The sequence below is a fragment of the Genypterus blacodes genome, unplaced genomic scaffold, assembly GCF_046128005.1.
Source record: "Genypterus blacodes isolate CSIRO-AG114 ecotype Tasmania unplaced genomic scaffold, CSIRO-AGI_Gbla_v1 ptg000022l_1, whole genome shotgun sequence".
In the NCBI taxonomy this organism is placed as follows: Eukaryota; Metazoa; Chordata; class Actinopteri; order Ophidiiformes; family Ophidiidae; genus Genypterus; species Genypterus blacodes.
Genome location: NW_027466835.1, coordinates 1,722,730 through 1,737,645, shown reverse-complemented (window position 1 = coordinate 1,737,645; position 14,916 = coordinate 1,722,730). Strand labels below are relative to the sequence as shown.

Here is a 14,916-nt window from a genome sequence, read left to right as displayed (position 1 = left end):
AAAGAGAAAGATAGAGAGAGGGGGGTCAGGAGGAGTGTCATACGTTTGCATAAACTGTGGCTTTTTTTGCTCAACACACGCAGGTTGTGACCAATATCTGAAGGGTTTCCTGATATGCAGCTGGATGAGTCACACTTCTCAGAGATCACAATCAATTCCTTGAATTGTTAGTAAGAGATTAACCTCCACCCCCCCAACACACAGAAACACACAACTCCCTTCTTCTCTCCTGTTCTGTCTTAGTCTCTCTCTCATTCACACACACTTTGTGTTTGTGTGAAGTTGGGTCACACAGCAATCTGACACTATTTTGCCCACTCAATCATCCCACCTATCACAGATGAGTGTGTGTGCGTGTGTTTGTGCGTGCGTGCGTGCGTGCGTGCGTGCGTGTGTAAACCTCAGCTCATTACATTCTTCTCTTTATTTTGGGAGTTTCTGCTTGAGTACTTTCACATTGTGCTGCATACTTTACATTTTCTGCTCCTCTACCTTTCGTGCATCCTGTGAATGTGGTTTCTTGTTACTTTCCCCCCCTAAAGCCGCAGTGACTTCTACACGGCACTACATTTCTAAAGGGAGAGAATCATTTGCTCATATCAACGTTTACACACAAGAACATCAAGTTGACAAATATCCAAACATCATACATCCTAAGAAATTCATATCAAAGAGCTGCAATGTTTGTGTTACAAACTCATCACAGCTGCTTCATCATCACCATTGTCCTGTTCAGCCACACTTACACACTGACAATTACTGAATATTATTGACCTCTTTCATCACATTTTCTTGAAAAATTTGCCACTTCCTTTTTGCAGGCACGCACGCACGCACGCACGCACGCACGCACGCACGCACGCACGCACGCACGCACGCACGCACGCACGCACGCACGCATGCACATGCATTCTATTTCATTTCCAGTAACTGGCGGTTACAACTGCCCCTTCCTGCAGCTGCGTTTCTCAGTAATTCGTAGGTTGGTTGCATATTATCACTAAAGCGTTAACAGTGCACCTCTGCAATCAGGCATTGTCAAAATTTCATTTCTAATTATAGCTATTTCAACACTTCCTATTTTATGTAAATTGAGCAAGTGCATTTCTGGTTAAAGCCATTTTGCAACAGCGTACTTCACTTTGACATCATCACATTGTACATATGTGGTAATGTTGTTTTCCTCTTCTCATCAGTGTTGCAATTAATACACGAGATCCGATCGCTGCATTTTCCACACAGACAGACGGGACTGAAGCCGTATAAACTTGTGTGGCGCTGGGTTGAAATCTGCATTGCATTTGTGGGAGAGAAACGCATTTTGCATTTGTTGTTTACGTTTCAGTTCACATTTACAGTCACCGTGTGTCTGGTGGGAGCCAAAACAACCACTGGAACAAAGTGTACGAGTCCCTGTTATCTACTATTTGACATTGGAGTCATAAAGATCCATTTTAATCTCAAGATTATGGCATGTGGCTCTGCAAAAAAGAAAAAGCTTACGGCTGCGACAAATAATCACAGTGTTATTTACAGTCAGAGGTTGATAACAGCGTCCTCGGGGAAGCCTTTCACACCTCACTGTTAAGCCACGATGGTGTTTTGATGGCAGACAATTGGTGAGCTGATGGAGCTAAGAGGAAGAGCAGAGCAGAGCAGAGCAGAGTAGAGCAGAGCAGAGTGGTGCTTCATGAACAGGTGTACACTCACTGGAGCCATGGCCAAGAGCACAACAAGCAGCAAGATGAGGACAAGCACGCTGCTAATGGCATGTAATGAATGCAGAAGAAGAAGAAAGCCAGAGAGGGAGAGAGAGAGAGAGAGAGAGGGAGAGAGAGAGAGAGAGAGAGAGAGAGAGAGAGAGAGAGAGAGATCCTCCTCATCCTCCAAACCCAAGTCAGTCCAGTTAAAGAGTGTCCTCCTGCGTGAGTCCTGTCCTCCTCTGACCCCTGAGCTCATTTCTGTAAACATTCTTCCCATCACAAGCATGGAAATAAAACCCAGCAAGCTAAATATTCAACACGTATTGCTCAAGTTCCACCCGGCCTTCGTATTTTCCCTCAGTTTGTTACTGAGCAACATCTTGGACCTGAAGCAGGACCTTGTTTTTTTTCCAAAACTGTGAGTCAGCACCGTTCAACTGTGATAATTATTGTTTTCCAAAGGAAATCACATGTTTCCCTTCCTCCAATAACGCACATTACGCACGCTCGGAGGCATTTACAAACTCAGCCTTTAGTAATGATCACTTATAGATCCTGCTGCTCTCTTTTAGCAGGTGTGGCCTCACCGAGAGCCAACGCTCTCATGCGAAACACACCAAAATTCTTGGAAGCATAAATTCATTGAGGCCTTGAAAACATCTCACAGCAGATTTGAGTCTGCAGCCTCTCGTGTAATTCATTCTCATTTTTGGCAGAGCGACGGTTTAAATCATCACGAGGTCTCTGCTGCGCTGGTGTCTAACCGAGGCCTTGAAGGGATGAAGCTGGAGCCATCGTGAGAGTCGATCACATTATTATGATATTAAGCATCTGGAGGGGAGTTATTATTTTATTGCACTGGATTCCTGCTCAGATGGTTTGTAAAAGAGACTCAAGTGGCTTAATATGAGCAAACATTTTGCTGGGCGATCCAACCAAACGTACGAGTCCATGCTGTTTAAACCGCACTCTCCACGCACATTGTGCAGCAGAAAATGAAATTAGTTTAAACTCTTCAATCATTCGGTTGGGTTGGTTATAATACAAAGCCTCATTTCCTTCTCCTGGGTTAATGGCATGGCTCTTCAGTTGTGGTTTCCCATTTGCTTCCATGCAAAGCGTGATGAGGCGCATGCGTTCTGGGATGTTCCTTCATTAGCTTTTTGCAGGGCTGATTGTGACCTTCCTGTTAACATCATACTTTCCGTAAGTGCTGGTGACGGTTTTGGTCTATCGCTTCATTCATTATAAACACGGTCGGCACTGACACATTTCAGTGGAAGCGCCGCATCAGGCCTCACTGATCTGCATGCAAAGCAGCTTCAGACAGATGGACAGACAGGCAGGCAAGGCAGGCAGTCCGTCGGCTTCAAACTGAGCACCACACGCCTGTGTGTGTGTTAGAACTGTAACTGCTAGACTAAAATATTGTGAATTATTGTGCATCCTCAGTGATAATAATACAACTGGAGGCAAAGATCAATCACTTAACAAGAAACATCTGTTTCCCTTAAGCAAACAACCATAAAGTGTCCTTCTCGTTTACCCTAGAGGTCAAAGTTCATGTGTGAGGTTCCATCATTATCACAAATATTAGTTGGGGGGGAGCAACAACATCATAAATTATCAGTGCAACCTGTAGTGTTCCCTGGGGTTTTCCAATTCCCTGAGAGTGTTTCTGGAGAGCGTTCCAAACAGATTGAAAATGTTTGAGGCTGAGAAATAAGAACCTCCTGGGAATGTTCTGCAAACCATCCAGACCATCTGTAGAGCCATCAAAGCAGAATGTTCTGGGAAAGTTCATTTGAATCTCTTAAAGTCGTCCCCAGAACCCAAATATACTAAACTCCGTCCCGTTTTGTGTGCGTTGTATGAACTTTCCATGTAATTGAGGTGAAAATTGAATAACACTGTGGAAATAGATTTTCCACACTTTCCAAACTGAACTGTTCCATAACAAACCAACACGGAAGCAGCACTTGGGGTTGAGGTTTGTTTTTGTGTGTGTGTGTGTGTGTGTGGCCTGTGTGTGTTTGTGTGTATGGCCTGTGTGGGTCCTGCTGAGGCTCGGGGCAGGGGGGAACAGGACCCGGTATCAGATTGTTCCCTGCTGGCTGTGCTGTGTTTCCATGAGGTGGCAGGATCCTTCTCTGGAGCGCACCGTGTGGTTTCCTGTGACGTGAGGGATCGGAGCGTCTTTTCGGGAGGTCTCCATAACAGCTGCTTGTTTTCCCAGGACACCTTTCATGTCCTGACAGGAAACTTTCAAATGAACACAAGCAGCTCTCCCACCTTTATTCCCTCTCATGGCCTCGACTTTCCAGAAAGGATTAAGAATTTGACTTCAGCTTTTATAAACAAACACTGAGAGACCTATAGAGCAATAAATCCTTTGTGACTCATTGTGCTCAAACTTTGTGAGTCCCTGCCAAGTCTCACACAACACACAAGCTCCAGTTTGTTGCTGGTGTTCCAAACCACATTGAGGCTCATTAGTTGTGTAAATAGTGCGTGTCAGTACCTGCTGTGATGGTTGTGATATGCAAAGATTAACCATTTACACAAAAGAAAGTTTTAATGATCGAATAGGTTTTGCGCATTTGAGTACATAATGTTCCTAAAAAAGGATATATTGTGTGTTTCAAACCTGATCTAGGTTTAAGGTGGACTAGCACACAACACCCAGATCAAGCAAACCTGAAATAAGGTCTATGATCTTATACTGGCTGCTCTGTGTCCTCAGTGTCTGGCCTCAGAGACAGCGGGACAGGACTGTCCCTGAGCTTCCACGTGTTTCCTTTGTTTACAGTATGTGACTGTCAGCTGATTTCCAACGAAAAGTGTTTGCTATGTAAGGGCAAAGCGCTAAAAAGTGATTGTGTGCTCTGCATTTTACTGTCTACATCTATTTTACCTACAACCTACCTACAAAGAATTACATTTAAAAAATCTAAAATAAAAAGAAGCACATTTGTGTTATACTATAAATGTGTCAACTTTTTATGAAGATGCATCTCTATTTTATAATAGTGACTCATATAAATACAATACATTAAGTTAACATTTGTTCTTTATCTACATTCAATAACACATAGAATAATCTAAATACATACAGTATGCAATCTTTTCTAAAAATGAAAATGTCTCTTCTATCTTCTATCTGCTGGTGCTCAGGGATCCAGGAAGCGGTTGCGCGTTGCCCTGCTGGGAATGCGGCTCTGCTCTGTTGACGCACCAGTCCAGCATTCAGGCTCATCCAGGAAGGACACCTCGTTTCCAGAAAGAGGACATTCCCACTCACCCGATGACCTCCAATACAGGAAACACTCCGCTGACCTTTTCCTTCCACTTCCAGCTTTTTGCTCTCTTATCGTAAAATACTCGCCCTGCACACACACGCGCGCACACACTTATGCGAGGTTGTCATTGTATACTAAGTGAGTGGCTTGATGTATTGAATAGCTCAACTGTCTGTCAAATGATCAGAGGTTTTCCAGTAAAGCTCGGGCTGCTGGGTTTATGAGCCACACATGATCCAAAAATGTGGCTTTGAAAGCTTTTTGCCATTTTCAGTCACATTACACCCTCACAGCAATCTGCAGCTACTTGAATAAATGAATGAATTAGTAAATAAACACATGAATAAATGATTAAATTAAGCTTACTGTCAGCAACATTATCTGCCCAGAGAAAGACTGATTGGAGACAAAGCAAACTCCAATCCAAGAGGGCAGATCCTCTTTTTGATTGTCATTTTCTTCAGAAAGCATGACAACTGTTTCACTAGAAACACTCGTGCTGATACTATGGCTGTACTTCACAGGAATCACCCCCTCTTGAAGGCTCTGCTTCCAAAGAATTACTACTTCATGTGTTGGTCACTTGATAGGCTGATATGGAACGAGGACAAAGGTTCTCATGCAGTCTAAGATCCATGTGCCTCTGTAGTTCACACGCGTCACAAAGAAGCACTGGCACTTTACCAAGAGCAGTTCCACAAACCAACATGTCTTGTGTGTGTGTCGCCCGCTGCACAGTGATCAGTGTAGCAAATCTGCCTAAGTTTCAGAGCAAACACAAAGGTGTGGGTACATTTATCTAGGACATGACCAAACCATTAAACACAAACTCAGTGGAAATTTCTGAGGAACTAACTGGTCTGGCCTGTGTGTGCCAGCTGCTACTTTCAGTTTGTTCTGATGCAGGCAGAGCTGAAGGAGTTCTCCTGCCAGAGGGGGGGGTGGTGGTTTACAGGTGCAGTCCTCATTAGAATAGAGCGTGTCAGTTTTGAGAGCATTGGCTGGAATCACTGCAACTCATTTGTTTATTGTTGCCGGTTGCTCCTTTGTTCTTGGGAAAATGCTTTGGGCATTTCTCAAGAAGAAGGAAGGTCCTCAGTATTCAACCACACAAGTGTAAACAAAGCAAAAGAGTCTGCTGGTGTTGCTTTTGCTATTGGGACATAAGATGCACACACGTCAGAAAGGTAAAGCAGCAAGCTGTACCCAGCATGCACACATACGTAGTGCATTATTTGGTTGCCGTGGTGATGACATTCAGTGTTTCACTTCCTCAGAGGACAGAGTGCTTCAGTCAGAGTGCTGCATTAACCAAATACGTCACAGTAGAACAGACGAAACCACCCGCCGCAGCCGCTTCCAAGAAGAGACTCGATGAATGACACATACGCTCTTGCAGGCACACACACACAAACACAAACACACACACACACACACCTGTTTTATAATAGTACACACAGCAGCTGTTGTACAATTTGTAGGTTATTTATAGAAAACAAACTGCTCAACTGGCTTCTGTGACGGTTAAGAACGGTGAAACTGATTAATTTATTCAGAATTCCCCCCGAAAAACACATATTTCTCTTTTCCTCTTTTACCAATTTTCCCCTCTTTTTTTTTTAATGGAGCAATCGGAGGGCGATACTTCACGGCCACACCTCATAGCGTGCACTGTGTATTGGAAAACACACCCCAACAACAAAGAAAACGATCCCTGCAGCGCTGGTGTGCAGCTGCAGGACGTGGGTGTGTGTGTGTGTGTTTGTGTGTGTGTGTGTGTGTGTGTGTGTGTGTGTGTGTGTGCGTGTGTGTGTGTGTGTGTGAGTGAGTGAGAGGCAACCGTGCAGAGCAAAAGCTGCAAATGTTTGAAGGCTTTACTATGATTCACACCATAATTAGGAAGTGAGGCATCCGAACACTGGTAACAGAAAATCACACACTCCTCCAGCTCTTCCCTGCTTCACCACTCATTTACAGATGTATACATGTTTTTGCTGCAAATAGTTACGGTCTGCTGTGTGTGTGTGTGTGTGTGTGCTTGCTGTTTCTCTGTGTTTGCACAGTGTGTTACAGTAAAGTGCTGCACGCAGTAAACCACCCGTCAGAAACGAGTTACACGAGGACGGCCTCCTCCTGCTGCCCTGGGCTGTTCTCTCCACGGCTGACTCACACGGTTCTTTCCAGCAATGCAGAATTAAAATTTCTCTCCAGTTGACATTGTGTTCCAGCCCGACAATTAGAATCATAGCTTAACAAACCAGCTTTCTGCAGGAGAACAGAGAGGAGAAGGAGTCAGCAGGGACCGTGTGGAAATCTAATATATGTACAGTATGTACATATGATATACGCCATATATTTTCTACGTGGTTATGTCAGTGTGTGTCATTCAAGGAAAGGACACACTGCATTTCCTACCTTTGTAACTAGAGCTTTCTATATTTGGCAAGATGTGGCCTGCAGCACATCACAATCAGAATATGTTTCATTAATTCAAATGAGGAAAGTGTTATACTTGGTAACATATCATCATATATTATACATACATACAAGCAAAACCTATAAGATCTTACTCCATATGGTCTAATAGGTTATGAGTCTAACATAAAGACCAATATTGTTGTTCATATGTGATTCTATCTGACTTACATGCTGTATATATGAGCAGAAGAAGCTCAATGTCTGTTTAAATATCACAGTCTGCACTTTTCTTTGGTATGCATATGCATCATTTGCATATGGTAAGTGTGTAGGTTTCACCTGTGGATATCTGCGTAAGTTTCTAGAAACAGAAACAACATCTAGTGTGACTAAAGGTCAAGTTTCAACATTCAACAAACAGTACAAGAAGTGAACTCCAATTACAGTGAAAATCAATGTTTTTCACAGCTGCTAGGTGTTGTGTCGCTAGTTTCCAGTCAAACCATAGAGTTGTTTACACCACAGTAGGAAGTGCAGCATGAGTGACGGACACTTACCAGCACAGTGCAAACAGACTTACTGCTATAATTCAAACATTATGAATGTAGTTGCAGTTGGCAGAGAATAAACCGACTTTCACATTAATGTTTGCATTCCTGCAGAAATCTTATCAGGCTGTGACAAGTTGTGACAAAACCAACAGAGGTTGTTTGTGGAGCCCAGTGGTTGGCTGAGAAGCATTTAACACCTGCGTGACCCCCCAGCGCTGCACGCACAGGGCCTAGGTCTCACTTGTTGCATCTCTGCTGGGTGTTTACTCTGGGATTCTGTGGGCCTGGACAGCCTCCCTGAGGCGAAGCAGAGCCGAAAACAGCGTCAGCGCTTCTAAAAATACAGCGACGGCGCGTGTGTACATTTGTATTATTCTGTTTGGGCAGTGGAGCAGAGCACAGGGAGTGGAGCTCTGACAGTAAATGCAAAAGGCCTGGAGGAGGAACAGGCGGAGCGTTGCCCGTCTGGGAGGGTGGGACTTATGGGCCGCGATGACTCACCACCTCTCCCTGGTTGGCTCTCGTATCTGGCATCTGGAGCTCATTGACGAAGGCTCCATGGCAACCAGCAGTTGTGGAATTGTAAACAAACTGAGGGACTGGAAATCCGAGCAGGAATCAGGCCTTTCCCGACCGCGCATTCAACAGGCCTGACAGCTTATGCACACATGCTGGGGACAAAGGGAGCAAATGAGGCAAAGTGAACAGACTGAATCAAACGAAAGGCCTCAGCCATAACGATCCTCGTACAGTCAAGCATTACAAAACATTTGGAACGTTTTCAAAGCTTGCTGGCGAAAGTTTGCGGCGTTGGAACTCTCTCTGCTGCTGTGAGAGGAAATCACCGCGTGTGACGCAGTCAGAGTGACGTCAGTGTAACAATGTGACACGAGCAAAGCCTGACCCACTATGCTGTATCTATAGTAACACTGCAACAGAAAACAGTAGTAGTTAACATTCTCACATTCCTCATCATCATAGGTTGATTTATTTGACAACATATTACAGCAGTTCCTCCAGGAAGTAGTAATCTGTGATGTATTTGTTGTAAAGGAATTAAAGTGCTTTCCCTCTTCCAGGAACCTCCACTAACCGTAAATGAAACTATTTCTGTTCAGGGCTCGCTGGCACTTTAAATGAGCAACTTTTAAGCTTTAATTGCTGCTGCCGGTGACAGAAAACACAATTTACCAAGCGGCTCACCTGCACTTTAACTCAGCGCTCCGGCAAACACTTGTGTTGACACATTGTTATTTCATGTACAAGTTCACTCACACAGGAATTATTGCTCCAAAGCCTCCATTTAACATCCCGCCATGCTGATAACGACCCACTGTCTGCACACTGCCCTGCACAATGAGTCACATAAAGGCCTCGCAAACACCAGGAGGTCGCCTATCAAGGGTACATGCTGCTGTAGTTAACTAAAAACAAATTTACACCAATCCCTTCAACTTCTTATTCTTTACATGATTGATTGGTGTGTGTACGGAGTGTTTACAAAGCTTCAGCTTGTATTAACACAGCATCATAGGACAAACTCATCTGTCATAATCTTGTTCCCTCCCTGATATAAAAACAACATTTGGACTTTCCTGACAGTGTTGGTTTTCGGTCGCACACTTCCACAATTTGTGACACACAGCACACCGCCTGAGTCCACACACTCCACATACTCCACACAGTCCCACGTCCTAGTTGTAACTGCGGCTCTGGGGGATGCGGCTGGATTTCCCCCAGTCAGCAGGTTTGATTCTCTGGTAAATCCAACATGACATGAAAGTGGAATGAAACATTTCTGTGTCATATCTCACTTCTGCTAATTTTGAGGGAATCGTACCTAGAATCAAATCTAATAACAGTTGATGTACATAATGGCTACATTTATCTAAAGAATATTTCTTTTTCACAACTATTGTATTATCACAGATGCTCAAAGTGCATAGGAGCCGTCCTCTCTGCTGCTAAGGCCAACAAACCACATAAATGACACCCAGGAAGATAGAAATGCATATTACTGAATGACATTAATAATTAATAATGGGAAATATCCCTCTCATTCACTTCCATCAGTTTGTTCTGGCTTGAGGGGAAGGACAAACTTCCTTAGAAAAAACCTGATGGGCCATGATGCATTGATCAGATTGCAAAGCTCAAGCACAAGTCGGCACGTGGAGGCGGAGACTAGACGATGATCTCATGACTCTGCTTCCCTGGAATCAGTTCATCCAGTACCAGAGAATTTCCCCTGAATGGTCCTGTTCTTCCGCTGTTTGTCTGGCAGGCCCGCATGCAGCCTTTTTGATCAAATTCCTTTCTGGAAAATACATGGCTTGATTGATAAATTTTGAGCCCACAGCCCAAAAAACAACACACTTGTGCCAGCAATGCAGGAGGGATTTTTCTCCCTGTGTCTGTGATGTCAACATGCGAAGCCAGACAATATTAAAGGCTTTAGATCAGAAAGGCAGAAGTGAAAGTCTAAGGAGGTGAACAAAACACAAAATCTATGATGAAGTTACATTTCTGAATGTTTGTGTTTTCTTGTGTGCAACAAACATGTTGTCAGTATGTTCGTAGGTCAGTAGCTCACATGTAAAGGCTTCTGAGTGGTTCATTCTATAGAATGCTGTCATGTTCTTATCAGCCCATTACTGAGTGAAAAGAAAAACATTTGTTCTGGATTATCCGCACAGTGTGAACGACCTCAGAGACCCTCACGCTCTCTCAAACCCCTGAACTGAGAGGAAAGAGTAAAGTGCTGTGGAGGCAGGTAGGAGCGGAGGACTCAGCACTGCTTCCCGTCATCATGTTGGATGTTGAGGTTATTGCAGATTCCCGCTCATCCATCATCATTTCAGCAGTTTGCAGTAAATGTGCACATTCCTGCTCGTGGGCTCTGTCTACGGTTTGGAAGACATGAGGCATTTGTGCTTATATGGGTGGCGACACGCTACAATCAGGCTCAGAGGAAACTTTGTCGGTCATTACATCATTATACTTAATGATGTTGACATGAAGCTGCACAATAAAATGCATTTATTACCAGATTACATGAATTAACACGTGTTGTCACATTCAAGCTTTTCATTGGAAGGTTTGATGCTTTGTGGAGGTTTGTCTATTATTAGAACATAAAAGATAATATGTGTGTTTGTACTCTAAGTTCATCAATTAGTACAATTATGAGGATGTACTTGGGTAAGTCATCAAAGTAACTTTGTTGTCTGAAGGTATGTTCTAGTCTATTGAGCCTGGATAGGAGTAACTTCATTTTATCCTACCTGAGCACATTGTTCCCATAGTTGGCGGCAAACAACCTAATTACATGATCATTGCAGAGATTAGATCGCTCTTAAGTAAAATGAGTTCCTTTGAATCTGAATTACTGTGGGATAATACATATTTGAGCTGTGTGTGTGTGTGTGTGTATGTGTTAGTTCACGTGAGTTCATGTGAAGCCTCGCGGTGTGTATTCATGAAAGTCCAATAGTCACGCCGGCTAAAAGTAGCCACCTCGTGCTTCGGAACAGAGTGTGTATTGTTCAGTTCATGTGTATGTAGTCTAATGTACATAGTTGGTCAAATATGTGTGTACTATCCAGTATAAACAATATTTTTATTTTGATTACCGTGGAAACCTCTGATGTGTGACAAACACAAACAATCAAACAAGGAGAAGATGGTTCATAGAAAAATAGTGCTCTTTATTATAAATTACTGAAATGTTCATATGAATATAAATAAGTGCAAAGTTGTATCAGTCTGCTTGTTTCATCGAACTTCGCTCAAATATCTTCAAGCATCCTCAGCCGGAGGTTTGGCTGAAAGTTACATCTTTATAAAAGACAGCACGATAACAGATCTACCATTTCATAGTCACTCATGTAAACACTATCTTAAGTCAAACAGTAAAATAAGATTCTGATACTTCGCCTCATTGGGTGAAGAGGGTTTCTCATATTCATACATTCATTTGCCAGCAACAAGTATCCTGCCTGTGCAACAAAACGCCGCCATGTTTCTGTTTGTGTGGAGGATCTGTGTGCTTCAGAACCCGTCAGGCTCTGGAGTCGGGACCAGCTGGATTCAGTCGTGTCCATTGTCCAACAAAATCAGGCAAGTTTTGACATTTATACTTCTACTAAACATTGCATTTCTGTCTTGAGGGACAGTTTTGGTTCCTCTGTGAATTCCCAGCGTGCATTTGGTGGCATAACCCTGGATGCGGGCCTAACCTGGTCCAGGACCGGGCTCTCAATGTCAGACAAAGCCCCGTCTGATCGGAACAGTCCAGCTCTTAATGGATGGATCGTTTTCTGAGGCGTGCGTGTGTGTGTGTGTGTGCTCCACAGCCTCACTGCACCGTGTTTAGCAGCAGCAGCAGCAGCAGCAGCAGCAGCAGCAGCAGAGGGAAACCCTGCATCATCCAGAGTCCAGACAGCTGATGGACTGCCTCACGTCAGCTTCCAGTAAGTTCTGTGATGTGACCAAACTGCAGTAATGCTCTTATTCTGTTGGATTAGTCCTTAGTCCAGCCGTACCTCCTCAAATCTGGAACCAGAGGCGAAGGGCAGTCTGTCAGTGCAAAGCTGCTCCTCCAGACAAGCTCAGTCTTGGGCTTTTGCAGGTCCGGCCTCCTATAGAGACCGTTTGTCCTGCCATCTCGTTACTCCAAAGACGTATCGCGTGTGGCTTTGCAGAAGCCGTTCACTTTCTTCAAGTCTTTGCCCTAAAGAGCCTCAGTTGGCGTTTCTAGATAGGAGCATCATACTCCTGGAGGAACTCCTTCAGAGGATGTGGAAGTTGGTCTCTTTTTGAGGAAATGTCCAAGTGTCCATTCACCGTTTTCCTGCACAGGTGCTGCAGGGTGGACAAGCTGCAGGACAGAGGCTTCAGGAGTTCCAGGGGGATCTTCTCCCCTCCAGAGTAGATGTAGTAGATATTCCCACTGCGTGTGTTCCCCACTGATAATGCTGCTCTGCTCTGTGGCATGTAGTAATGCACCAGCTTGAGAATGCAGTCAAAGTGAGGGACTGACTGAATACTTTTAGGGTCTGTTTGCAAAAAGAAAGAAGCAGTGTCACACTGGATGCGCAGGTTCTTGGTGCCCGACTCTGTCTTCACACTGAGGGTGAACAGGTGCCGGTTGTCTGAACTGTCCCGGATGAGGAAGGTCCCGCTGGTCTCGGTGGACAGCATGGCGTTGGCCTCCTTGCCACTGATTGGCCCCCAGTAGAAGCCGCTCTCCTGGAGTTTGTGGATGGTGGCGATGACCAGCTGGTACTGGGTCTTGCCACTGAAGGTCTTGTAACGGTGAGGCAGCCGCATGTTGGAGTCGAACGGGCTGCTGCTCATTGCGGTGTAAATCTTGCTGTGAGTTACCATGGCGCTGTGCCCCAACTTTAGACTGCCCAGTGAGCACAGGGCAACAGAGAGAAGAGGAGGCGGGGTAAAACTGAGATTCGCTGCACCCGGTGGGTCGTCTTGGTCTGAGGGCACGAGAAGGTCAGTGGTGTGTGTGGAAATAAAGCACCTGAGGAGACGAGAGGAGAAGAGGGTTAGAGCTCAGGGTCGATGGATGATTTAAGGACCGATGCTAAACAAGGAAAATGCAGTCACTTTACTCCACGAAATTCCAATTATCTATTACATCTGAGGAGTAATCCGATATTATTGCATTTATGCAGCTTTTAAGTAAATGTTTTTCCAATTTTACGGTAAATTATAGTCATGTTGAAGGAAAGTGCCTTATTACATCATGACTTTTTATCCTTCAACAGACAATAAAACACATAATTAAAACATATAAGGCTTCTCGTGTGGCTTTAACCACATACTTGGCAAGAAAATACACAAAAGTTAACCTTTAACAATTTCGAGGAAACTTTTTTCCACCACTGTCCTCGGGAACTCGGTCAGTTCCAGTAAAGGCAACGTAATCCCGATTGCGCAACACTCCTGCCGATGACCCGGCGCCGCTACAATACAGCGGAGCGCGTGGCCACTTTAAAACACTTTAAAGTCAAATAAATAAAGTCAAGGAAAAGAAGAGAGACTAAGATGCTTACCTCTGGCGTGTTTCCAAACTTGCTTTAAATTAAATTCCAAAGTGTCCTCTCTGAGTCACTGGCAGACAGACGGAGACGTGAGGACGCTCGCTTGGCTGTCTTGTCTGGCGAGGACGAAGTGTCTTGTGTGGTGCGTTCAGCAGCAGTTGTGTGCTCGTTTGGTCGCTGAGTGTCTGCGCCGCTGCCTGTACATGAGCTGCTGAGAGGAGGAGGAGCTCATGTGTCACCTCGCCCCGCCTCCTCCCCCCCTCCTCCTCTCTTCCAGGAAAGGGCTCTCTCTCTTTCTCTCTCGCTCTGTCTCTCCCTCTCTCTCTCTCTCGCTCTCTCTCTCTCTGTCCTGGCAACCCGACAGGAGGTGCTTTTATTTTTTATAAGAATTCCTGCAATGTCCCCTCCCCCTCCTCCCTCCTCCTCCTCCCCCTTCGTCTCTTGTCTCCCAAAAAAAATGGAGTGACTTCCAAGCAAGTGTATCTCTTTAAACTTGTAAACACAGCTCACATTAGTCTGTCTCAGTGCTTATATTGTGATGTCATTACATTTCTCTTAAATTAATCGAGACACACAAATGTATTTCAGAGGAGTTGTAGTGTGATGCCGCAGTTCTCCCATAGGGGGCGCCGGTATTTGTTTTGGAGCTGTTCCACGGGTCTTCACACTAGCAACAGCTGTTCCAAGGCCAGCAGAGTATTTACTCATTGTTGTGAAGTTTATAGTTTTCCCCGAAGTGATTACAAACCGCTTTGTTAAAGCAGGAGAGCACTTACACTACCAAAGGTCTTTGTGTTCACTATATCAAACGGAGAACATTCTGTCTACTTTTGTTTATGTAATTATAATTTATGGGTGTTTAATTTCTGATGACATTTTATTGATA

At 44.4% G+C, this 14,916-nt stretch overlaps 1 protein-coding gene across 1 annotated transcript; it reads right to left on the bottom strand.

The window, feature by feature from the left end:
* Positions 1–11,657: 11,657 nt before the first annotated feature.
* On the bottom strand, positions 11,658–14,230 carry socs3a (suppressor of cytokine signaling 3a). Its single transcript, XM_076143046.1, has 2 exons — positions 14,043–14,230; positions 11,658–13,507 (listed from the first exon to the last, which is right to left on the bottom strand). Exon 2 carries the CDS (start codon positions 13,357–13,359, stop codon positions 12,727–12,729), a length of 633 nt encoding a protein of 210 aa, XP_075999161.1. The 5' UTR covers positions 13,360–13,507; positions 14,043–14,230; the 3' UTR covers positions 11,658–12,726.
* Positions 14,231–14,916: the final 686 nt, after the last annotated feature.